We start from the raw sequence: 24535 nt of genomic DNA on the forward strand, positions 1-24535 counted from the left end.
TGTCAGCATTTGCAGCGACACAGATATTGCGCCTCGTTAGCAATAAAGGCAATGTACTGCCCACTACATACAACATGAAGAAGATTACAGCTGACATATATGTAAAGAAGAATAACTGAAGTCCTTGCAAACATGAAGAACATGCCAGGTTTATGTTACTGCCAACAGTTGGTCCTGAGTTAAAAGAAGGGAGGGTGTGCTAGTAATCCAGCTATACGCGTGTGTCAAGCACAGTCTTGCTGTACAGCTTACTGTGTGCACATGACATATACAGTGACACACACACACACTCCCCAGGGTTCTGTGGTGGCTGCGGCAAGAAGTGCCAGCTGTCCACATCAACAACTCCCCCAACACTCATACACACAAGGTGCTTTTTCTCAGACTAGCCTGCAATCACACTGTATTACACAGTGCACTCACGACACCTCACAACACAAACCAAAGATATTTCTAAATCAAATCGAGCCCTGGTGTGGCTGTGGCAGCCAAGTTGGGTGACACAGACCGAGGTGGGGTGGGGGTTTGTCTGGCTAGTCTAGTCTAGTCTAAACATGGTGGCTAGTCTAAACAGGTCGGTCAACCAGCCCAGTAAGGAGACGTGCTATGGTAGGCAGCCACCTGCAACACCAGGCCGAGTCGAGAGGAGGGATGAACTATGTGTGTGTATTTAGCTGAGCTTGTGTGTGTTCCAGGGGTGTGCTTGTTGGAGATAGGGACCATGTCTATGACTGTTAAAAGCATACCATGTATATGTGTTAGTGTGTGCATGTACTGTATATGTGTTATAGTACACTTATGTGTGAACACAAATACCAGTTATCACCATTGCGGTGTATGTGTGTTTGTGCTGACATGTCTTTTGTGTGTCCGAGCTTCTAGGGTGTCTCCTATTGATCCCCCCATGGCAATGTGTATAATCTCCAGAGAGAGAATCTATAATCTGGGGTGGGGGGATGGACGAGTGTAGAGAACGGGCTCTGGAGGCGTCTGGTCGGGCCTGGGGAAGTGGTGCGAGCTCAGCCACAGGGCACAGATCGATTTGGTAAGTCTGCTTGCACTGCACTGGGCTGGGCTGCTCACCCCAGCAGCCGACCATACAAATGACCCAGGACACTGTCCCCCAGCCACCATCGCAGACACCTTCCTCCATCCTTTTAAAACAGCGGTGGAGGTAGATTTGGCTGCAGGCCCACCTATTGGGCCACTGCACTTCTCCTTCCACCCTTCCCCATCCAATCGATGTGCACTAAGCCGCCTGAACCCATCTTCAAGGGATAGAAAGGCTAAGCAGAGAGATTGGAGGGTGGCTGGAGATCGGGAGTGTGCAGACGCTTTCAATACTAGCTTATTTCTTATGTGATGACATGGGTCCGTTTGGTTCGAAAGCTCCCTGTGACAAAAGCAGTCAAAACAGCATTTTGGTTCACAATTTCTTTCAGGTTCTGCAATGCTTTCCAACACCGACTTCTTCCCTCTCCCCATGTCTGGGGCGGTGCAAATCCCTCTCCGAGGGTGGTCAGTTTTACATATTGTGTGTCACTAGACGGCAATAAAGGGATTTAACATTTAGTAAAGCATAATCCATTGCAGGCTTTGTGCCTGCCTAAGCTGCACACATCAAATCTGATTGCAAGAAGGCTGCTACCAATGACCAAGCTGGAGGAGGAAAACACGCACTGTGCACGAACCCACACACACACACACACACACAAACACACACACACACACACACACACACACACACACACACACACAGGGCTTATCACTTGAACAATAAGCAGAGGAGACAGCAGGGGGTCAGTTGCTGAGGTGGAGGATCTTCTGTGTTGACAATAGGAGGTAAATTACAAACTAGTGAACCGGTGCTGGGGCCACTACTGCCCAATCCTGGCTCATCCCTAATCTAAACCAGACTAACAGCTCCACTCTATGTGGTGGGAGCAGGTTGTGACACTCGCGCTGCTCCAGACCTGTCAAACTAATTGAAGGAGAAGACAGGAAACATAAATATTCCCCGTCAACCAGACACTGGCTGTGCTGTTCACTCGGATGTGGAAATATAAATATTCGGCAAGGCTAATCCACTGAGACGGTCGACTTTGTTTATATGCCTTTTGAATGTTTCATTGATGTGACTGACTGCTTCCGTTTTTTTTTCTCTTCCTCTCTACCCCCCCCCCCCCCCCCCCCCCTTGCCCTGCATGGTTAACTATGAGACAAAGCACCGGTGCTCTCTCTATTAAACATGAAATGCAGAGCAAAAAAGGCTTCAATGGAATCCGCTGCAGAGCATTAGAGACAGAAATAGAGAGTGAACAACAACAAGGATTGGCTTCAGTGTGACTGCTTGCTTGAGGACCTCCACTGATACCAACACAGAGATAATTTAGCCAACAAGATTACACAGCTAGACAGAGTGTCAGATGGGGTGGGGGCCTGGCTGCTTCACTGTAGCTCCTTGAAGTTGTGTCTTCAGTAGTTGGAGGCAAAAAGGAGGACTCGATGTGTGCATGGGTAGGTAGTTGGAGAAGAAGATAACCCAACACAGTGGCTATAATTTCCTATGTCTTCCCATTAAGTCCCCAAGCAATATGCCCACCCCCGACTACTTGACCTTTTGCTAGCTGCTAGATAAACGAAAAGACACGGCGGCAATGATTTAGTTGCAAGGCACTGAGCAGCAGCCGAGCGAGAGCAGGGTGTACACACACACACACACACACACACACACACACACACACACACACACACACACACACGGCTAGCATAGTCTGGCTTCCTTCTGAAGGGAGTGCTGACATTCCCCCCTCTAATGCGACCAGTTTATAAACAGTGGGTGAAAGAGAGGCGATGTTTACAGCTGTGGAAAAGGTTGGTTCCCGTTTTAGCCTCATTCATACAGCGTGATAAAGACATTGCACCGCGGCTCAAACATCTCTCCAGGAAACTGGAGCACCTTCTGGCCCGAGCGGAGGTAGCATACTTTCAGTGAGTCAGATGGTGTTGGGGTGAAATCCTCATCATGGCTGTCGTCACTATCACATCATCTACTGAAGCACCTCTTTGCTTCTTCTCTTTGCTCTTTGCGAAGAGTGGCTCAACTTGGAACTGACTGTATGATGCATCAGCTTCTCACATGGAGTACTTCTGCTGTTATAGAGTTGCTACTCTGGAGAACCTGCAATTTTCTTAACAACTGAGATATGTTTGTGACGTAAAACCCAGATATCAACCGTTGATTAAAAATGTGATCAATTCCTAAAACAAGCTTATACGTTTGACACAATTACATTAGCTGTGACTAGGACTTACCTCCGGGTCTGTAAACAACATCGTCTTCTGTGATGAAGGACGTGATTTCTCCATTCTCTGTGCGCTCGTAGCGCGACTTCTTCTTCGGCGTCTTCTTTTTGCCCTTCTTGCCGGCCTCCTCGGCCGTGCCGCTGCCTCCGCCTGTGCTGCCATTGTCGTTGTCCTCATCCTCGCTGTGCTCGCTCTCTGCATAGTTCTTGGCCCCACCCTCCAGCGTACAGCTACGTCGGGGCCTGGAGCTCTCGCTCTCGCGGTCGCCCCGGTCCCCGTCCTGCCGTCGGGACTTGCCGCCCTCTCTCTTGTCCCGGTCCCTGTCTCTGTCTCTGTCCCGCTCTTTCTCCCTCTCCTTCTCTTTGTCGGCCGTCATGATCCGCCACGTGCCTTCCTCAGTCCTCTCACGGCTGGGCCTCCGTGAAAGGTAGACTGTGAGCCTGGGCTTCAGTCTTCTGAATTTACCAGTCAAATCCAGGGAAAATTTGGCCACACCAACAACCCCAGTGTTTCAGAAAAGCTGTGGATAAGAGAGAAGAAGGACAATTAGCATAACCCAATGTCAATAACCATTATCCTGAAAGTGCACAAGCTACATTTTCTGAGTACAAAGGGTAGTTTTGTGCTGGAGGAGATCTTTTGTGGCTGAGAAATACAAGAATAGTTCCTAGAGATCAGGCAGCTGTGCTGAGTCTTCTCAACATCACAGTAATTGTTGGCACTCCTCTCCACAACCATGTATACTCTGGAGAGCACTGAGTAGCTTTATCAAAAAACAGACCCTTCTAGCTCCCTGCTCAAACATATTTCCATTCTTTCAGAGAGGCAGTAAAACAGAGTTATTAAAGTGCAGCAGAAAAAGACAAAAAAACAGAGTGAGACAAGCAGAAAGACAAGTGCTGAATGTACAGTATTTGTAACACAATAAGCTAAAGGGAAGTCGAACTGAAAAGAGTATAAAAAGGTAGGGCTGCATTGAGGATGAGGCATGCAGCCAATAGAATTCCACAGAGATAATGTGTCGAGGGGCTTTTCGGCACAAGACGCAGCTTGTCTTTTGCAACGCCACGGAAGAGACACGGCGTGAAGCTCAATGACAGAGTTAACTGGCTAGTTTCTCTGCAGACCATCTGTGATGACACCAGGCTCAATTTTTACTCATCTGTGTGTGGTTATGTGGTGTGTGTGTGTGTGTGTGAGTGTGAGTGTGTACACTCTGGCTTTCTGGACTGCACCCCACCCCAACCCTCTGCCCTGGCTGACAGTCACCACTGTGTTAATGTGAAGTGACAGCTCTGGAGGGAAGAACACAGCAATCCACTGGGTAAGGAAAAGGGGAGGGGAGAGGCTGAGCCATGCCCAGTCCACTGCCATTTTCAGCTCTCGTCGTTCACTCAAAAGGAACTCGGCTACCACCTTCTCATGCCATAATGAAATCCTCCGTAAACAGTGAAGTGGCCAAAGCTGAAGCAGCGCGCTGTCTGCACTACACTGTGCCTACAAAGGAGGCTTCTCATTTACTGCCAGTGTTTGCCCCCTCCACCCCCACCGCAACAAATTAACTAGAAATAGTTATTACAGCCCCCAGAGGGATCAGACCAGGCAATCAGCACCCGCGTTACCATGATAGCAGGGTGGGAGAGGGAGAGCGAAGGCAGGAGGGAGGGGTAGAGATGCAGCCAGGTAAAGCAGACCCTGCTTTGAGTGAAAATTATACAGCATGTCTGCAAGTGGACGTGTGTTTATTGAGAGAGCTAGAAAGAATGTGAGGTGAAGAATAGAAGGAACGAGGAAGGTGGAGGAAAGGTTTTTGGCAGGCACGGTGACACACACACACACACATATGCACACACACAGAAGCGCATTTGACAACGGCACTCCTCAGCAGCGGGTGCTGTCATCTCGTGAGCAGACACCAACTGACAGGGCAGCTGCTCTTGTCGTCGGCTTCAACACAAACACCGGGCCTGATTAAACCGCAGCCTCGTCACAGCCCCATTAATCACCTAATGATGAGTTACCACGGCGACCACTGGGCTGCCAGCATATACACACAAGAACACATTAGTGCGCACACAGGACGCAAGGGCTCAGGAGAGATGTAGCGCGCATGTGCGTGTAAAGACACACACACATGCACGCACGCATGCCCACCGTGGATACACAGCTCCATCGGTGTGCCAAAATCCATACTGAGCCCCTTCCTGTGTCCATATCCAGCAGCATGTCTTGGAGGTGTGCGAAACATGAAAAAAATGATGAAGGTACCATTTGATAGCACAGCTTTCGTCCTGGGAGCTGCCAGAATCTGTGTATGAGGTAAGCACCTTTTCTCTCCTCTAATCAGTAACATAAGCCTCTTCCACTGAAACCAACGAGGACCCTGGACTGATGCAAATGGAGGGCTCGCCCATTCTCCTTTGATGATGTGGGCTGCTATGCGCCTCTATAAGTATCTTTACAATCTAGGTGCTATTAGTTTGCATCTGGACACGCTTTGCACAACTGCCTCATTCCCCATTTTGCATCGCCAATTATCTTGCTGACATTAACATAATTGTGTTTATTAACCCCCCGAGCAACAACACCACCAACGAAAAAAAGGCACAGGCATGTGCTTGCTCATGTTTAATTCTGTTAAAACTTTTACTAGTCAATTAACAACATGTTCAAGTGTCTATGCTTAATCTGCTGCACATCAGTAGCTGTAGTTTGATGCAGATAAAAGGGCAATCTGAAATCGAACAAATTGAGTGAGTCGAGAGGACTGAGTCAGGGTGAAGAGAAGTAGTAACACTGGCCAAAAAAAAGTCATAATGTAGTGATGGCTGACAGGGAAGAGAGTGAGAAAGAGAAAGTGAGGCAGAGGGAAGGCTCTCCACCCACTACCCGGGAAACAAAGTGCTTAGTGGAACGCAGCCCTCGCTGCCTGGCCGATGAATAAGGCTGTGAGGGGGCAGGTGAGGCTCGGAGCTATTACACATCAATCACTGGGCCAGGACCCTTTGAAAGATACCAGCTGTCTTAATGGAAAAGAGAAGGAGGCGGCAGTGGCTGGAGAGGGGCTGAGGGGGTCCCAGCCAACGTCACCTAATCCACCATTTACATTACTGCAATGGAGTCAAGGGCTAGCAGCCAGCGGGGCCCCGCTCAAATACATTTCTCTTTTCCGTGCCTGTTTAAATGAGACCTCTGGCCTGAAAAACCACACAGTTTGTGGCTCGATTAACACATCATCCCCCACAATGGCCACACAGCAGGTTCCTGTTACTAAACACAGCTTTTTTTTTCGTTCTCCCTCGCTCTCTCTCCCTCTCCCGAACAGCCTTTTAAAAAGCCATGTTTTATTCATTCCAATCACTCCCACATTAACCCAAATCCATGCTCATCTCTGTAGTTTTAATCAAAACCTGTCTAAGGATAAACATCCAAATTATCACGCTCCGCTTGAGTACCTATACAGCTGTAGGGTTTCGTTTTAATCCTGCTAAATTTTTGTAATTGATTATCTTGGATTATAAATGTGCAAAAACTGGACATTTATTCATATGGCATTTTCTAGAAGAAATAATAGAGAAACCAGAAATCTCCACATTTCCATGCAGAATAAAATCTAACAACAATATAACCAGCAGAGCGATCCACCCAGTTTTGGGAGAGAGACTGAAAAGTCATTCATGGCATATTCAATTGGAGAATTATGAAGTAGCAAAATGTGATTGGCAAGGATTTAGGGCCAGCTTTGCAAAGGGATTGAATGAAATACTCGCATGAATACAGATTAGAGGAGAACAATGTTAGCATGAATATACACAGGGTTATTAACAATGAGGGCAACTCAAATTGATCTGAATAAACCAGCCAGATCCTCAGCAGTGCACGGAGCCTAGCTGTGGTGATGTTGAGCTGCAGCAGGTTTTCGTCAGCTCCAATCCATTACTCAGTGCCGTCTAATCTAAGCTGCCATCCAAGCCCCCTAGAAACAACAGCACAATGAAAGGCTCAGCTGGAGGCAAGGGGTATGCCACTTCATAAGGGATTCTCTGTGGTCTCTGCACCCTTTGTCTTACCTGGTGCAATCATGGCTTGCTTTATTCTCCGAGGCCCTCTCTGTTTTAGTGCACATTGGCAGGGCAAAGACACTTGTCTGCTCCACTTGTTTTTCAATTCACTGATGAGTAACCACATCTTTTTTCCCTCTGCTAAAGCTATGCTCACAAAGACTCTATTTTTAGCTGGCATCCGGGGTTAGTTTAGTAGGTAAAAGCCAAGCTCGAGAAAAGATGGCTTGGGGCTTTCCAACATCAACATTTGAACCTGCCTAGAGACTCCCATGGTAAACGGCAAAGCACAGCTGCACAAGAGCAGATTCTCATGCACAATGACACTGTGAGCAACAATAAACTATCACTGTCTAAAACAATTACAACAATTTACACGATCTCTCCGGGCCGTCCATCCATTACTTTCTTTTTGTAATATAAACAGATACCCAGTAAGTCAAACATGTTCTCTGTCCAACAGTCCACAGGTACTTTCAACCACAGGCACAAGGATCAGACTGTGTGCTCCACAGGGTCTAAGCCTCTACTCCATTTCTAAAGGAAGGCTAAATCCTACTCTAGTCCCTGTTTGTGTGCACTCCGCGAGAGCTCCAAATGGCCCTGAGGGGGCCCCTCCACAACCCAAGATGTCCATTATCTACAGGGCCTGTGAGCAAGACTTCATTTCGCAGCCTAATACCAGCTACTTCAAGACACAGTACCTCTCACACTGCCACGTTCGTCTGGCTGGAGCAAAGCTGAAGGCCATTTCAGCAGCTCTGACTGCTGCGCGAGGCGTCATGTTTAGACACGGCTCCTGAGGGAAAATGCCATGGTTGGCCATTGTCACCCTTCCCCTTTCCTCTAAATGAGGCACTCTTGAGAAATGTAATCGTGAGCGGGCCGGTAAAAGGACCTTTCCCAATGTGTCATTGATAAGAGAGGCAGGAGAATGTGAGGTACGTGGCAGCAGACTGAGCTATCCTGAATGTAGCTCTTAATTGAGTTGCCCTGTAAATCTGTGGGCTGCTTTTTTTTTTTATTTATTTTTTTTAACTGTGTGAATAAAGTGCCTGATTCAAAAGGATTTCTAGTGTGTTTCACCTTTGGAAAAGGCACTGACAATTCAATTTTTTGGTGAATTATGCTGCTGTAATAGCAAATTTACCCAAAGGTAAAGCTGGGGTCAGAAGAGGTATAAATATGCACCAGGGACACATTCAAGCCTGATTTGTACAAAAAAAACCGTCTGTATCATAGATGTATCTTCAAACATTTATCTTTTTAAAACCGAACAGCACTCCAGCAAGGGGAGGAGAAAATGAGTTACATGACATTTTCTCTATCAGATGTATACAGTAAAAAGAGATTTACTGGGGAAAGAAAAAAAACCAACTGTAATTTCGTCTTCTGTTAGAATGAAGGGACTCTTGAGATTTTAATATTTGAGCACTCAATCACGTACCACTTCACTGATATTCTGCGATCAAATATCCCCACTCTTTCTCCCAGATCTGCCTATCAGCTTAACGATGCTCTCCATCAGTTCAACTCCAACTGGAAGTCTAAATGAGCGCGAGCGAGGAGGAAATGTATTCCTACAGCTGCCCTACATCCTCCAGCTACTCTAATCACTATGTCACACAGAGCGACGTGCCAACACAGAGGAAAAACTAACATAAATAGATTAGAGTGACAGATAAGACAGCTCTGAGGTTTCAGAGTGACAGCGTAGGCCAGCAGGGGCACTGAAGGATGTCTTCAAGAATAGTTCCCAAAAACAAAGCCATTAGGTCAGTACACAAGACCATTTTTCCGCCTAAATTATTTAGCTATGTGGTGGCAAACTCTGCTCCATCCTCTAGCAGATGGTCGGGGAGGGGAGCAATCCCTCTATTCAACGTCTTATAATGATCCCAGCCAAAAAACACCTCCACCTCTAGACACCACAGGATGGTATTACCTCTAATTAGGAAGCCCTATTATTTCATATGCAAGCGCCTCTCCTCTTGCCACCAACGGCCACCCAACCAACCATCATCAAAAAATAAAACAAAGGATTCCTCATCTACGCATAACCCCCCACCCCGCTCCCTCTTTTTTAACCGCCAACTCACAAGTCAATGTGTGAGCACTGCAAATAGACACCGTCAGTGAACGTTCTCTAGTCGGAGATGTGTTTGTTCAAGGAATGGGACGGCTTGAGAAAGCAGTCAGCGGGGGAGGTGGCGAGGGGGGTGGAATATTCAGCGTGGCGTTCAGCCTTGTCATCCACCATCTCAGCCAGGCAGGCCAGTGATCCTAGGCAGAGGGGAAAGCACCCTCTGCAGTGCGCATGAGGAGAATAATATGAATCATGACTCTGTGAGGCCTCCATGCAGCAAGGCACACTTTTTAAACTATAGCCACAGACAGGGCTGTGTTGTAGATGCTGCCAGATTCTGGATTCCTGTTTAAAAAAAAAAAAAAAAAAAAAAAAAAGTGGCCAGGGGTGATGAAAACACTGCTGGAACAAGCAGGATCTGAGCTCAGAGCTCCCATATCCTCTGAGAACAGCTCATAAAACATGCAGTGGCTGGGACTGGGCCTCTTACAGCGCAAGCATTTTAGTGGACCCTGCCACAAACACACAGGCCACACACACACACACACACACATATAGGTAGGCTACAAATACACACAATTAATTTTAAAGAGTCTGAAGGAGTCAGGCCAGCGTGGTTTACTACCTGGACCACAAACGAACGTTTCAGTCTTACCCTAAAAATACACATCAGCTACAAAAACCTACCTTTTTTCTGACAACATTAGCAGCAGGGGCCTACAACAATGGGCTTTTGGGAAAATATGAGGTAGAGGCTGGATATTACACGGTGTACAGTAGTGATCCACAGATTAACTCTGCCTGTTCATGTGTGAAATGGAGACTTGATCCCTGACTGATAGTGTGCTGTGCCTCCAGCAAACACAGGCTGCATATTTTTCATCTTTCCAAACACCTAACAACTGCAATATATTGGATTACGCCTTGCATCCTTCACTGTGCAACAACAATGGCACATTAAAAATACCGTCTGACACAACACAGCTCAGGCTGAGTACAGGCCTGTTGGTTTTTTTTTTTTTTTTTAAAGCGAAGGTGAACGCAGAAGGCTGTGTGTGTGGCTGAGTTGCTGTGAATAAGCCTCAGATATTCTTGGAATGTTAATGTTAGGCTTTAAACCACGGCAGTCTCACCGACTTCTCCTCTCGTCACTGGGCCATTAATAACGATGAAAATACTATTTAGGCCCCACTTTGCCAATAACGCACGCTTTTAAAATATAGACAACATCAGCTGAATGACTTGCTTTCTTAACAGTTAGCAAGTAACAGCAGGAGAAGAAATATATATATGTATACGTACACTGCTGGAGTTACTGTTTCTACTGCACTCAATTACCGCAATGTTATGAGACACAATTGTTAACTAATCCCATGCTTGCATCGAGTTTAAGCACGCCATATGCTGCGCTCATGCATATGAAATCAGCCTCTAGTACTTCTGCCATCGCTGTCGCTTAGCAGAAATCTAGGAGGACAGGTTTGTGGAGCTACAGTCTTGTTAAAATAGATTCCCACTGCATCTACAAGCTTATAAAAAGCCACTGAGAGCATATTCACTACAGTGCAGCATTCATCTACGTGTATACACACATGTCAATCTAAACTGTGTAGGCCATTGACACACGCACTTACAGGCACACACATGCATATATATAAACAAAGAAAAAAAATGCTGCTGCTGCTGCTGCTGCTACTGAGCAACTGTATTTGCAGTCCAGGTCAGAGTATATGCTCAGCCAATAAATGGCTGGAGTGTAATGTGCCTTGACCTTCTATCTGTCTTTCAGCAGCTCCTTACATATATTGCTGTCTCTCCTCATATATCACTCGGGCAAATGGCGCCCTTCACCCTGCTCTCTCCTGTCCCCTCCTTAAAAGGCTGAGGGGACATCTTTGCCTGCTGTAGTCAACTGACAGCCCTGGCAGCTTCCTCACTAAGCACAAGAGGAGGGGGAACAAAGCTTGTCGAGGGGAAATGCTGCAATGAATAATTATGTTTCATAACATGCCCCATCCCCCCGCCCTCCTTTATTAGCATCAAACAATAATTAATGGGGGAACAAGGGGCACTGAAGAGTCTGCTTTTCGTTTTCCAGAACAAGAGGGTCAATATGCCCTTCAACCCTTTTTCTCGGCTCACCGTCAAAGCAGGAGACACCTCATCCCTCTAAAAACATGCTCTTAGCTTATTTATGATGCCAGTTGCTCTGCTGGAGAAAAGGCAGCTTTCCTGCTACACTCAGCAAAACTGGCCGGATCACTTTACACAGCAGTTCACTACTTCCATCTCCACACCTCTTCTCAGCAGGCCAACCCAACAATTCAATAATGAATATGAAATGCCTCCTAATTGATGTCTATGGGAGTCGGAGCGGCTGAAAATACAGGCTATTGGACATGAGCTTGACTTGATTAAGTTTTCGTTTCACGTGAAAAAAAAATGATCTCTGATCAGCAGTAGCAAAGCCAGTCCTGATCGAATTAGCTTTGCACTAAGAGCTCCATTGATCTTGGCACTCATCTGCGCAGATGAGACCCGGAAAGGCAGCTGGTAATCCAATAGCAGGGATGGGAAGTGCTTCAAGGACTCTGCTGTGTTTACCCACCTATTTCCTACACAAAGAGGCAAGATGCTAGTGCACGCCATTCACCGGACTGATTGGAAACCACGGGGCCTTGGGAGCTGCAGTGTGACCAAAAGCAAGGTACTTGAAAGCTGAAAGTAATTGCTTTCGCCATAGCTATCGTGTAATGAGTAAACAGGATGAATCAAGCGGAGCCTAGATCAGTGTTTAAATGAGCTGTGCGCTAACATTCAAGTCCTAATACAGGCTTCACCTCATAATCCCAGCTGAAACATCTAAAAGCAAGGCTGCTATCAATTTAAAGGTTCTATTCACTTGAGTGTGAAAGTGTAAGGTTAAGAGAATCAATGCAGAGAAATCTGTCTTTGTACTGTGATAACTTCATTGCAGCAGGCATTCATGCAAGCCTTCGCAATCAATTTTGCATGACATGAATGACATCAAACAAGAACCCAGAGGGCAGGGAGCATGTGAAATGAAACGGAGCAAAACTAAGGTAGTAAAGGGCAAAACATACAGCTGTTTCGCTTGTGGAAATAGTTCAAGTGAAGTGCGCCTGAACAGTATCGCTGTCGTGCATTAAGTATAGTGCTGCCACAACAGTGCTCTTTCTCGCACACATACACACACACACACACCCGTAATCCATCAAGGATTCATGAGTGAATGCTCAATAACAGACTGAGTGCATTTCTCTCCTTCATATCACTGCAGCAAGAAAAGAGTGAGAACTCTTCAGCAACCCACAGACACACCACAAACACACACTACTCTCATACCACACTAATAACCTTGGGCTGTCTACCAATGCCATGACTTTATGGAACAGTATGGGCCCTAAATAGAAGTGCCATTTCTCACCAGCAGTCAGTAACAGCTCTATTTCAGCCACCCTGTCATTAAATATTTATCTTAAGAGAGGTGCCGATCATACCGAGGTGATAACCATTTTAAAATCCCAAATCTGGGGATTTTCTGGCCCTCGCACCCCACACCTCACTCCACCACTGCCACAACAAAGACCTATTTCTTAAAAGGATTATCTACAAGTGTTCCTTTAATCAGCGCATGGCAGAACTGTAGAAATCCCTCAACAACAGTCCCAGAGGAATACCTTTCTCTGAAGCCCTATCAGGCAGAGGATCTCCTTCACCGACAGCAGACTGAATGAGTGGGATTGAGTGTGTTTGAGGATGAAAAGATGTGCTGCTACCTTGTTATGATGTCCTCTCCAACAATCTCAGAACAAAGGCCTCCATTTTGAAGTGGAGGTATGACGGCACGGTGCTCTTAAGGCCCTGTGTTACGGTGTGTCCCACTGCTTTCTATCCTCTTTGTTAGCCCTCTGTTTGTTATGCTAGTGAGATAAGCCACTGTTGTGGGTGGATGGGTTTAGTACAGCAACCGGTGTACTGCTTGAGTGCCAAAGCTGACAGTCTGTGGGAGGGATTGTGGGCGTTATAGATCACTAGGAGACAGATGTCCAGCCTTGCCCCGATGCTGACTCAAACACTAACCCCAAAAAGAGTGTGTTTGCAAACTGGACCGCTTCCTGGTGGGTCTGAAGTTGATCTTTATCAGACCAGTAGAGTCAGCTCACTTTATCATGGCAACCGTCCTCTTTTCGTGGGGCGGACCTAAGCAGCTATGTTATTTATGAAACATAAGAGGTGGAAGTCTACTGTGTGTAGAGCCTGATAAACATTACAAGCTGTCTTGTGTGGGCAAACCAGCAACCTGACTCTGGGTGTGCAGAAATGACACCAGCAAACAAGGACACGCAAGGTTTGGATGAACGCGAAAACATTAAATGGATACTGCGAATGCCTCTGGAGAACAGATGACTGGCAGAGCACTGGCAAGACACAGCATCATTGTCTATCACGAACGCATGGAGATTCTCCACTGGACTAAATGGGTGTCATGCTCCAATAAGCAGAATCAAACCCTTTAAGCATCTGTTGTCTTTAATTCCCCATCTCTTTGTTTTATGGTGCGGCGTCACAGTCAATGATTTGCTCGAGATCTCCATTTTTCCACATACGATTTACATGTTTGAAATGCTCAGCTGAGCGGACACGGCTTTATAAAGCAACCATTACTGCCAAGCTGAATCCAGGGAGTGTTTGGGCAGAGCCTAGAAATTTCATTTCAAAAGCAAGGTTGATCAAGAGGAAACAGACAAGGTATCAGCATACTGCCTTTCAGTTTCTCCTGGTTTACATGTCTGGATTGTGCAGTCATCCCTTCCAGAGAGAATCACCGCCAGCTAAAACAATTACACCCCCCACCCCCACCCGAGCACAAGCCTCTCACCGACTGCCTCGACGCAGCTTCTCAGCTTGACAATCAAGCCCATTAGATCTTTCTGTGAATTAATGCTAGTTAACTTAGAGCTCTGACACACATCAAGAATAGTTATTAGCCTGTCTTTTTAGCATAAAAAACTGGAATGATTTGCCAGTTCAGAGAGATCATCTCCCTACATGCAGCCTGGGGCAGCCCTTACTGTCTACCTCATTATTTTTGGAAGAACAAGGCCACTGATGAATCCTGTTGGGTTAAATGTAAGGTGCTCTCATTACGACCTGGCTTACACAAAGCAGCAGCAGCAGACTGCTTTAAGCTGCTCTGCTTACAGACAAAAGAAAGTGGAGTAAATCACCAACACTGTAAATATACGGATAAATCTCACTCAACTAAGCTGTAAAATCAAAGTGGAATTGTTGGAGTACATCACTCCCACGCAGCTGCACATTCTGCAGCGAGAAAAGCTGTCAAATGTTGGCTTTTTGTGGATACTAGCTGAGCTGACAAGTGCCAATGATAGTACACCATGAGTGATAAAGACATTCATTCCTGCTTAGAGAGAGGTTTTCCAGATGTGATAAGTCTGCAATGCTCCAGTGCTTCATTACTGGGTAGAAAGTGGCTGTTACTGTTTTCCCATTTGCGTTGCCAGGGTGACAAATGAAAAGCAGAATCACCCGCACAACTTATCAAATGAGTGAGTGACAACAAGTCAATATTTTCTCATTGTGTGGACAAGCAATATATCTGCACAGTAACAGGCTGTGATTCGAGGCTTAGGCAATGCTAGACTCCCAGCATTATACGGATAACTTGCCAATAATCTGGCTCGCCGTGGCTCGAAAGACCAGCACCAATAAAGGCGCCGCAGCAAAAGAGAACCTTTACCAAGTATGGGCTAAATTACAAACTCACCAGACATTGTCTAGACTCCTAACTTCAAACAAACACACTCTTTGTCTTTGTTGGCTACAAGCCAACAAAGACAAACTGTAATTGGACATTGATCTGTAATGGTCTAAGGATGAATAGCTTATCCTAAGAGCAGCCATGAAAAGACCAGTATGTAAACACACAAACCTCACCGAGATGTAAGAGAACTACAAGCACTAAGCAGTATGTGCTCAGATAATTCAGACTGTATCCATTTCGCTTTGATTCCTCGGGGTCCCCTTGTCATTTCTAAAAGACATCTAAAAAATACCCAGACAATTAGCTTGCTTTTGATTACATCTTTGACAAAAAAACAAAAAACCCTCCCTAAACACAAAATGGAGCAAACATCGTCTCTCCAAGCCTGGTTAAACACAAGCAAGATCAATGGGTAAATTTATCAACAAATATTACCATTCGCTGCCTGGCAAGTAATCATTAAGGAATGGCACTGATGCATTATTCATTGGCTAATGTATAATTCAGACTTAACAGCAGATTCTATGCATAAATAAAGCTGTGATACATTTTAACGCATTAAATGTTTACTTGCTAAAATAGGAAATGAATGCACAGCACGAGCGCTTCCCTGCTGCAGTCACTCGATTATTTGCTCCCAGTCCTGAGGATGCAGGAATGTAAGGAGGATACAGGAATACAGACTGACAGCCCACTTATCATAACACATACACTTAATGGACATGGGCGACTGATATCCTATACATGATGGGGGGAGGAAAGCTGTTTAGGTGCAGCTGAATGCTAAAATCCTGCAGAGCGTCTCATTTCTTTGTTGCACTAAGTAAATGAAAATTGGGACTTGGGCATCTGTGTTTAACGAGGGCGTAACACTCCACAGACTTCATGGTTCAGTATGTAGCTTGGTTTTAAGGTCATGGAAACTGTAATGCTCCCATACAGTGGAGCAGTGGCACTACATGAGCTTGACTTAGACTGTGAGTGTTTGGGTCACGGGGCATATCAAACCAAACAAGTTGCAGGACGTCCTGCGGTTCGAGATGAACACACATACCGTTATCTCGCTAATGTTTAAAGGCATACTGGGACTGCGAGGACGTTCTTGTTTAAGTGTCAGAGCTGGTGTCCAAGGAACAGTCAACGGGGAGAACTAGAAGGCAGCGAGGACACACAAGCTCCATCTGATGGTGTTCAGAGGAGGCGGCCCTGTGGGGACCGCCATTCCACTTTATGACCATGCACTGAATTAACGAGGCCAGATGTCCCCCCACTTAACATGTGTGAAAGTGCCCTCCGATGGGCTCAGCTGCTTTAAGGATGTACAGACAGAGAGGGGGAAAAGGAGATGGGGCCTATTTTCAATTATCCCAATTTCTCACTCATCGTTGGCTCCTGAGGTTTATGTTAATTAAAGATATCGGCCCTTCCTCTGTGCACACAACAAATTAGATGGAATATTCTACGAACAATCAAAGCACCTCTTCAGTCCTTCATCACTCTCTATTTCAGTAGTCACCCACCAGAGGGTACTGCCTCCTTAGCAGTGTTTGATGTGCACTGTGTCAATCAGTGGCTAATGTATTCAGAATGTGTCACTGGTAAACCACTAACTGCAAGGACAATAGGTCAGGAAGTGGCAGGCTGGCTTGTTCCATTTAGAAATGAAAGCCATCTACAGAATCAACAAGACCTGAAGAGATCTATCATTGCTCCTCAAAACCAAGAGTCTGGTTCTGCGCAGGGGGGTGGAAATGATACCAGCAATGGTATGGAAGCCATGACTTCTCATTGATTTTTCCTCCTGGCTTTATGACAGGGCGGCTCTTGCATTTCTGTATTGTCGGGGTCAAAAGTGGGAGGGTAACTGCATGCAATACCTCTCATGAGGCTGAGATACATGCAGTCAAACAACATTCCAACTACCAAAATGCCAGAGGTGTAATTTCCGTATGTTTATCCGATCAGCCTCTTACAAACAGTTTGTTTTTAATGGGTCAAACGTCATGTCTGTTTTCATTTATGTGGCTTATTCTAACAGCAACTGGGTCATTTCTTTGTGATTGCAATGGAATACAGTTGAGTCATTTAGACTGCTACCCAAATGGATCAGATATCACGACCCCAGCAGACTCACTCATTAGGAAGAAAATTAGAGGCCCGCCAACACTGCATCAATTACAATTTCCCTGATTCTTTACGCATTACATCATACCATTAAAAAACAACAGACAACCGCTGAGTGTTTTTCTACCAGCCAACGACTGCCATCATCTTGACACTGGGAGGGAAAGAAAAAGGGGGCAGAGACGCAGCGTGGTGCAATCCCAGCGAGGACCATCATGTGAGCAGATTAAATAACGTTTTTCCAATGCCCTGTCAAACATTCTGCCGTCTCTCAGCAGCTAGACAGCCGTTACAGCCTCACTCTATGAAGCATCTCTCTGTCTGTATGGTCGGAAACAGCCTCTTTGATCCGGATATCGCCCCTCAGATTCCTCGGAGGTGACACTCATACACGCGCCTGTATGTGAGCTGAATGTTTACTAGCTCTCTGTACCTTGTCAGCGGTGAGACTTGTGTTTGTGAAGAGAGAGAGTGTGTGTGTGTGTGTGTGTGTGTGTGTGTGGGGGGGGGCATTGACTCACACCACTACTATGCTTCCCTTGGTTTACATGAATCAACAACACAGACTGCAGACTCAGACCCAGATCAAATTGCACATCAGATTCAATTTCCTACAGACACTGGTATGAAGCACTGCAAACGGAGGTGATGTGAAGCGATACCGACAGCGGTATGGTCGTGTGTACATAATTAAGATTTAGGCTGCAATACTCGCATCTGATAGCAGCCTTACCTCAGTGCTCCTCTTCCAAAACAAATCACACACTGCAGAACGACTCGGGCTCATGTGCACGACTCCATTAAGGGGGCTGACCACTTCCTCTTTCATTCAATCCACAAGTAGTGAAACTAAATGGATATCCTAAGCCTCTGGGGGAAGTGAGGAACATGCCATTTCAAAGTGTGTTCGGAAAGACAAGCTATGCAAGTTTTCCCGCATGACAGTGTAGGCTGAGATTGCGACTGTGATTGCATGTTACCCACATAACCAAAATGATTTCTGTCACGCTACCATTTCAGAGACACTTTTATAAAGGGCTAATCCGCTCCTGATTCAGTGACCACCGAGCAACAGAAAAAAACATTTATGGTCTGAAAGGAAAAAAACTCTTGCGAGTGACCACAAGAAAAAAAACAGAAAAAGCCTCAATGACTATGTTTACATGCACAAAAAAATATTGTGGGTTTTGCTCTCATTCCAAAAAAGACAACAATCATACTAAGCTGTTTACATGGCTCATGAAAATGAATATTGCACTAATATTGCCATTGACGTGAAGCCATGCAAACTCTGATAAACCTAATGACATCAATAGAAGCACTGAATTTCTAAAGGATATATATAGTATATCCAAAAACTTGTAGATGGTCTTTCATAGTGTTTAAAAGTAGTTGTGCTTCTCATTCCAACCAGAAACATCAGCTTCTCTTCTGTGCCTGCATCTCTACCCCAGACTTGCAAACTGCTGGCTAGTTGGTTTGTTTACAACATGTGAGAAGAATGCTCCTAAAACCAGAATAATATGGGCACATCAAACTTGTCTTATATCAGATCAATCTCAGAATATTTGGAATAACATCTATGCACATGTAAACGCAGTCGGCATTACTTATGAACAGGAGTGGAGTGCTGTGACTCGTCTACATCACCATTTTGAAAATACACTCATGTGACAAGTGACATCAGCTGCAAAGCATCAATAAGAAAGGGAAGCGAGGTTTGTCATCTGTAAAGTCTTCACACTCCATCTGAGTGATCAAAGATTAGACCAACCAACCGACGATGCAGCGTCATTCAGAATTGTTAAGAAAGACGACCATTGTTAACACTGCAACTAGAATTAGACCTTGTGACTTACATAATGTACCGTGTTCACATTCACGTGACTTTTAAACCAAAGCAAGCCTCAAATGTTCCTTCTTTTTTACGTGGAACGAACGCCCTTAATGTTTCAACGGCCGTCCATTATCTGTGGCACTTGTGCCATACATTAGCCCGTGCAGTGTCGTCCCACTCAAGTGGATTAATCACATCTGAATCATTAAACCAGAGGTCACTTCTCAGCTAGCAGGAGGACCAAAAAAATAATGAAATAGCTGGGCATGGTGGAGATTAGCTGCTCACAATTAGCAATGCAACAACTGAACATGTAGTAGCTGAGTGTAAATGGAAGGGGGGGGGGGGCTGCAGGAAGGGATTGTTTTTATATACCAGAGATTGCCAATCACTGCCCCCCCCTTTCAAATCTTATTTAAGGGCTGAATCTCTTGGTGCTTATGTGGCCACATTGCCTGCAGATTGAGCCTCTGGCTGGAGTCACATGAAGACTCACTTCATGACTTACTACGACCAATTTTACAGTGATTTAAGCAAACAAGCCCTCGTCCCCCTTCTACTATGACTGGAAAACATTAGATAAGCTGCCTTTCAGACAAATAACTGCAGTCTGCTTTCAAATCCTAAGCTGCCCCCTCCTAAACACACACACACACACACACACACACACACACACACATCACCCACCAGCCCCCCTTGCTCTTTTCAACAGGCAAAGACCCCCCCCACCACCACCACCCCAACCCCCACCACAGTGAGAGCTGCATGTGCTTGGGCCAGAGTTCATAGCCTCTGGGGTGCTGAAAGGGGGAAGTCAAGTTAATTTGGTGGTCCCTTCAACAGTTTGCAACTGGTTCAGCTGGTCTCACACACACGGCCCCCTACCCCGCTTTCAAACAAGACTCAACTATTTTCCATTATTACAGCCTAATAATCAATTTATGACACCAGCCAGGCTGTAAATCCAACAGCCGATTCCTTTATGTGAAACTTGGGGAAATCCCACCCATCCAATTTATGTGCCACTGACTCATCAAGATCCGTTTCAACATTTCTCCCTGTCAAAATGCAACTTTTCTTTCCTCGAAGTTGATTGACTGCTCAAACACACACACACACACACACACAGGCAGTTTTCACATCTTTGATGTCTGTTTCCTGGATAGCAAGGTTGCCATTTGAGCTGTCCTCCTCTTTACTTCAACCTTGTGCATTTAAAACCATTAGCTGCTGCAGCCCTGTTCCCGGCTGGCTGTGGCCGGGTCATGGGGGGTGCATGAGGGTCCTGCTCCTCCGTCCACACTGTGCCGAGTTTTACAACAATGCAGCCAACTTTCAGCTCTCCGGAGCTCTCAGACACATTTGACTCGAGGTCACACGCGCTTCCTCCTCCGGGTATAAACACAATTTAGACGCTTTTAGGTCAAAGTCTAAATGCCACCCGGCTTTAGTCAACACTGTTACCTGAATTCAGTTTTTTTCTTCTAAATAACACACACACTGCTCCCCCTGTCTGCTCCCCCCCTCCCCTCCTTCTCCTCCTCCTCCTCCTCCTCCTCCGACCACAACCGTCCTGCAATCTTTTTTTGTATTCAACTACTCACCCGCCAGTCTGCTGATTCTTGGAGTCCCACAGACTGCTGCAAACAAGTTGAAAACGCGATCCTTGCCCGAGATGACCCAGCGAACTTAAGCCAGCTGGGCCAAATCCAAGAACCGGGACAAAACGAGGCGAACACGGACACTTTTTTTAACCTGCTGCCCGCACGGAGGGGCTCGGGCGAGCACTTGCTTCAACAAAAGACGGTTTCACTTTACTGATGGACTGTTCACGTCCGAGATCGCCGAGCGGAAAAAGGCACTAGAACATTAACTCGCCCCCCCCCCTCGAAACGGCTCCCGCTGCCCTCGGCCGTGTCGCTGTTGGTGATAGTGTCCACATGAAAAGTAACACGGCGCTGGTAGTTGTTTCGAGGGGTAGGAAACCAGCGAGTTCGCCGTTTACAGGCTCCGCTTCCTTTTTCCACACACACACACGCATACACACACACACACGCATACACACACGCTCCCTCTCTCTCTCTCTCTCTTCCCCCTCTTCTCTCTCTTTCCTATGCACACACACTCCACGCTCCCCCTATCGCTCCCTCCTCCTCCTCCTCCTCCTCCTCCTCTTCAGCTGTTCAACAGACGCATCCACATGGCTGACCTAGTCTTTCTTTATCCAGACACTAGTGAAGGAGAATTACCCCGACCACACTCAACACTAAAAAAAAGAGAAAAAAAAAACCGAGCGAAACAAAAACATGGACTGGATTCAAATACTCTTCAGGGACAAAAGGGTGGTGGCGGTGGGTAGGAGGGGACGCCAATGTGGCTGTTGATTGATGGCAGCTCCCGTAGGGAAACGCTGCGCGCACAGTGTGTGTGTGTGTGTGTGTGTGTGTGTGTGTGTGTGTGTGTGTGTGTGTGTTTGCTTGCACAGGAGAAGCGAACTGCACGACAGCCAAAGTGGCCCGAGCGACCAGCATCAACCGATCAATGGGGACGTTTATGGCAATGTGACTGAAACACTACAGCGAGACAATGAACGCGGGTAGTGGATAGTAGTGACTTGTAAATAACAGCCTACGTTTTTTAGTCCTGCGCGCGACGCCGCGCAGCAGCGACGCGCTTTCACGGCTGCAAAATAAACATGAGGTTCTTAAATCCTCATTTCACGTCTGGAAACATGAGTGTATGCATCTGCTGGAAGATGCACAAGAGCGGGAGGGGGGGCTTGTATTCTGCTCAGGCTTGTGAAGCTCATTTGCATTTTTGGATAATGAATTAATTAGTCACCCCACCCATTTAAAAAGGCAGAAACAAGCAGGGATGATAATGTGAATAGTCCATTAGCAGTATTTGGCAGGCTGATTTTAATGGCTGGCCTGCACATCACATCAAAATGTGATCCTGGTTATTTTCCAAGGTCTCAGCACTGATTTTGGGAGTAGAAAATATACATTAATTGTTTTCTCTTAAAAAAAAAGAAGAAAAGAAAAAGTGACAACCCCGCCCCCCGCACACTGGGGGGGGGGGGGGGGGCAAAGATGGACCCCATTAAGTTATAAATTAATAGGATGATTTCCATTTCACTGAGCGGGTAGCTTGACACATTTTCATTGTCTTAAACATGATATTGGATCACTGTCAAAATCCAATTAACTAAAGCAAACAGTTTGTGCATTGGGCTCTTTTTTTTTTGCATTAAAGCCAGGCACCAGGAGAGACAGCCAGTGAAGATCAATAGTAATTGAGTTGAGGGTGGCGTGCAGGAGGTCCTTCATTGTGCTACAAACCATGTTGGTCGTCTTTGTTTCAATAGTTTAACCAAAACCTCACCCAGCTCTGGAGGCAACTGTCCCCCCCCCACCACCACCCCACATAGTAACCTAACACCACAGCAGCAGCAGCTCCTCCCTTATCACAGCATGTATACATTTCACAAGGTCAATGTTTATGATATTTACACACACGCACACACACACATGCAGTCTGCCTCCTTTCCTCAGTTACACAAACATTCAAAGGATCCAAGATTGTTAAGGAGGCAGAAATGCACACCCAAAGCCTCAAAAAACTAACAATCAGGCTCCAAAAATGATTCTATCATGTGTTATATGAAGACACCAGTCAAATGCAAACATCCTCAGCAGCTCTGTGACGCTTAAGTTGGACCGAGGCAGCAGTGAAGGGTGAGTGCAGTGAATCCTCTCTGAAGGCAGTGCAGAGCAAAGCTGGATTGGCTGGCTGGGCAGGCTCCCCTCCCTGGCAGATGAGATCCCATTATCAGGCAGACGAGAACTCCACCTCCAGGATTTCACAGCTCCACTGTTTATCACATGGCTCTGTCAAGTTGGGCACCATTAACCGATAATGAAAGGAGACAACCGGTGCAGTTACAAGCAAAGCACTCCACATTCTACAGGCCTAAGCATGTATCTGGGAAGCTGACTGTGTCTATTCAATTCTGTTCAGCATTCAAACAGCCCATCACAATACCTTTTCCCTGAGCACCCCCCACCCTCACCCCCCCCCAGCTACAGTGCCTTCGATCCCGACAGAACAAAAACTGGTTACTTGGTGCCTCTTTCTGAATTCAGAGGAAATGAAATCTAACAGAGCCGTGTGCTGCTCGAAAGAGAAAAATGACACTTTTCTGCGACACTCTTTTTCCTAAAGATTATTAAAGGAGAAAAATTCCTTGTACGAGCTAAGAGAACCAGAGGGGGCGTATGAGGGAAGACAGAACGGCACAATAAAGCAGCACAAACTATCATTCTGAAATATGTTTTCTTCATCCACATCAAGCATAATTAGTACAAGTGCTACTAAACAAAAAGACTGCAAGACTGCCACTGAATCAAAGGCCAACATGCCCCCCCCCCCCCCCCCAGTCTGACTACTCCATTTATGGTTTATAGGATTCTGTAGCCACTTACGCTCATTAAAAATGAATACTTAACAAAAGCTGTGGCTGACACACACTGTTTGCTTTAGCCTGATTTCTCCACTGTGGAGAAAAACAAGCCACTCAGAGGCAGCAAACACAGAAGAGAGCAGGCGGGATAGAGAGAAAGTGCTCGGCGATACAAGCGAGTCAGCCAGTAGCTGAAACAACAGAAAAAAGTGACATGGATGACTGAGCCAAGCCTGTGAGAGACTTGGCAAGCCTCAGAGGCCCTGGCCTCTTAAGCACTCATATCTAGTAACTTCATTTAATACATTCACCGGGGATGAGCAGACAAGTTGAAGGGAAAAAAAGGGGATTGAGAGAAGAAAACAGACTTGTAAACCAAGAGGAGGGTTAGGTTGTGGCAGTGGTGGGGGTGTACTTCAGAAGCTCCGCTTCAACACATGACTAAATCTCTACAGTGTAACAAGCTAACTTCCCTGCTGCCAAAACTTAATACAGGGGGGAAAAAAGCGGATGTGCTAGATTGAACTTGGGGACTGTTTTCCCGTTCTCGGGCAGGTATAATCTACAGGAGCCGCTCTACTCACATTAGAAACTTGAACGGCACTTTTCCAGATGGGCTTTTAAAGCAGTGACTCTTCGCCACACGTACTAAATCCATAAAGAACAAAGACTCTGTGCGACTGCTGCTTGAAGTTACTGTTCCTCATGCTGACGGCAATTGCTGATAGCCCCCCCCCCCCATCTCATCCCCTCTCTGCTGGCAGGCAAGCAAAAAAAGCTGACTTCAAATCATTCATTGCCCCTTTTAGCCTTCATGGATTCTTAAGAGAGCACTTTACAAGTTGGGGGA

General features: G+C 46.1%; 1 protein-coding gene across 3 annotated transcripts in view; it reads right to left on the reverse strand.

The window, feature by feature from the left end:
- Window positions 1-24535, reverse strand: part of rerea (arginine-glutamic acid dipeptide (RE) repeats a) — a 122902-nt gene that overhangs the window by 68531 nt on the left and 29836 nt on the right. For 2 of the 3 annotated variants that reach the window (XM_076741257.1, XM_076741255.1), the window contains exons 1-2: window positions 20828-21260; window positions 3316-3826 (exon numbers count right to left, since the gene is read on the reverse strand). In XM_076741257.1, coding sequence (XP_076597372.1) covers window positions 3316-3682 — 367 coding nt within the window. In that variant the 5' untranslated portion in view covers window positions 3683-3826; window positions 20828-21260. Of the gene's footprint in view, window positions 1-3315; window positions 3827-20827; window positions 21261-24535 lie in introns of those variants that run through there. The other variant, XM_076741256.1, reaches the window with a different exon arrangement.

Source organism: Chaetodon auriga, chromosome 10 (genome assembly GCF_051107435.1).
Source record: "Chaetodon auriga isolate fChaAug3 chromosome 10, fChaAug3.hap1, whole genome shotgun sequence".
In the NCBI taxonomy this organism is placed as follows: Eukaryota; Metazoa; Chordata; class Actinopteri; order Chaetodontiformes; family Chaetodontidae; genus Chaetodon; species Chaetodon auriga.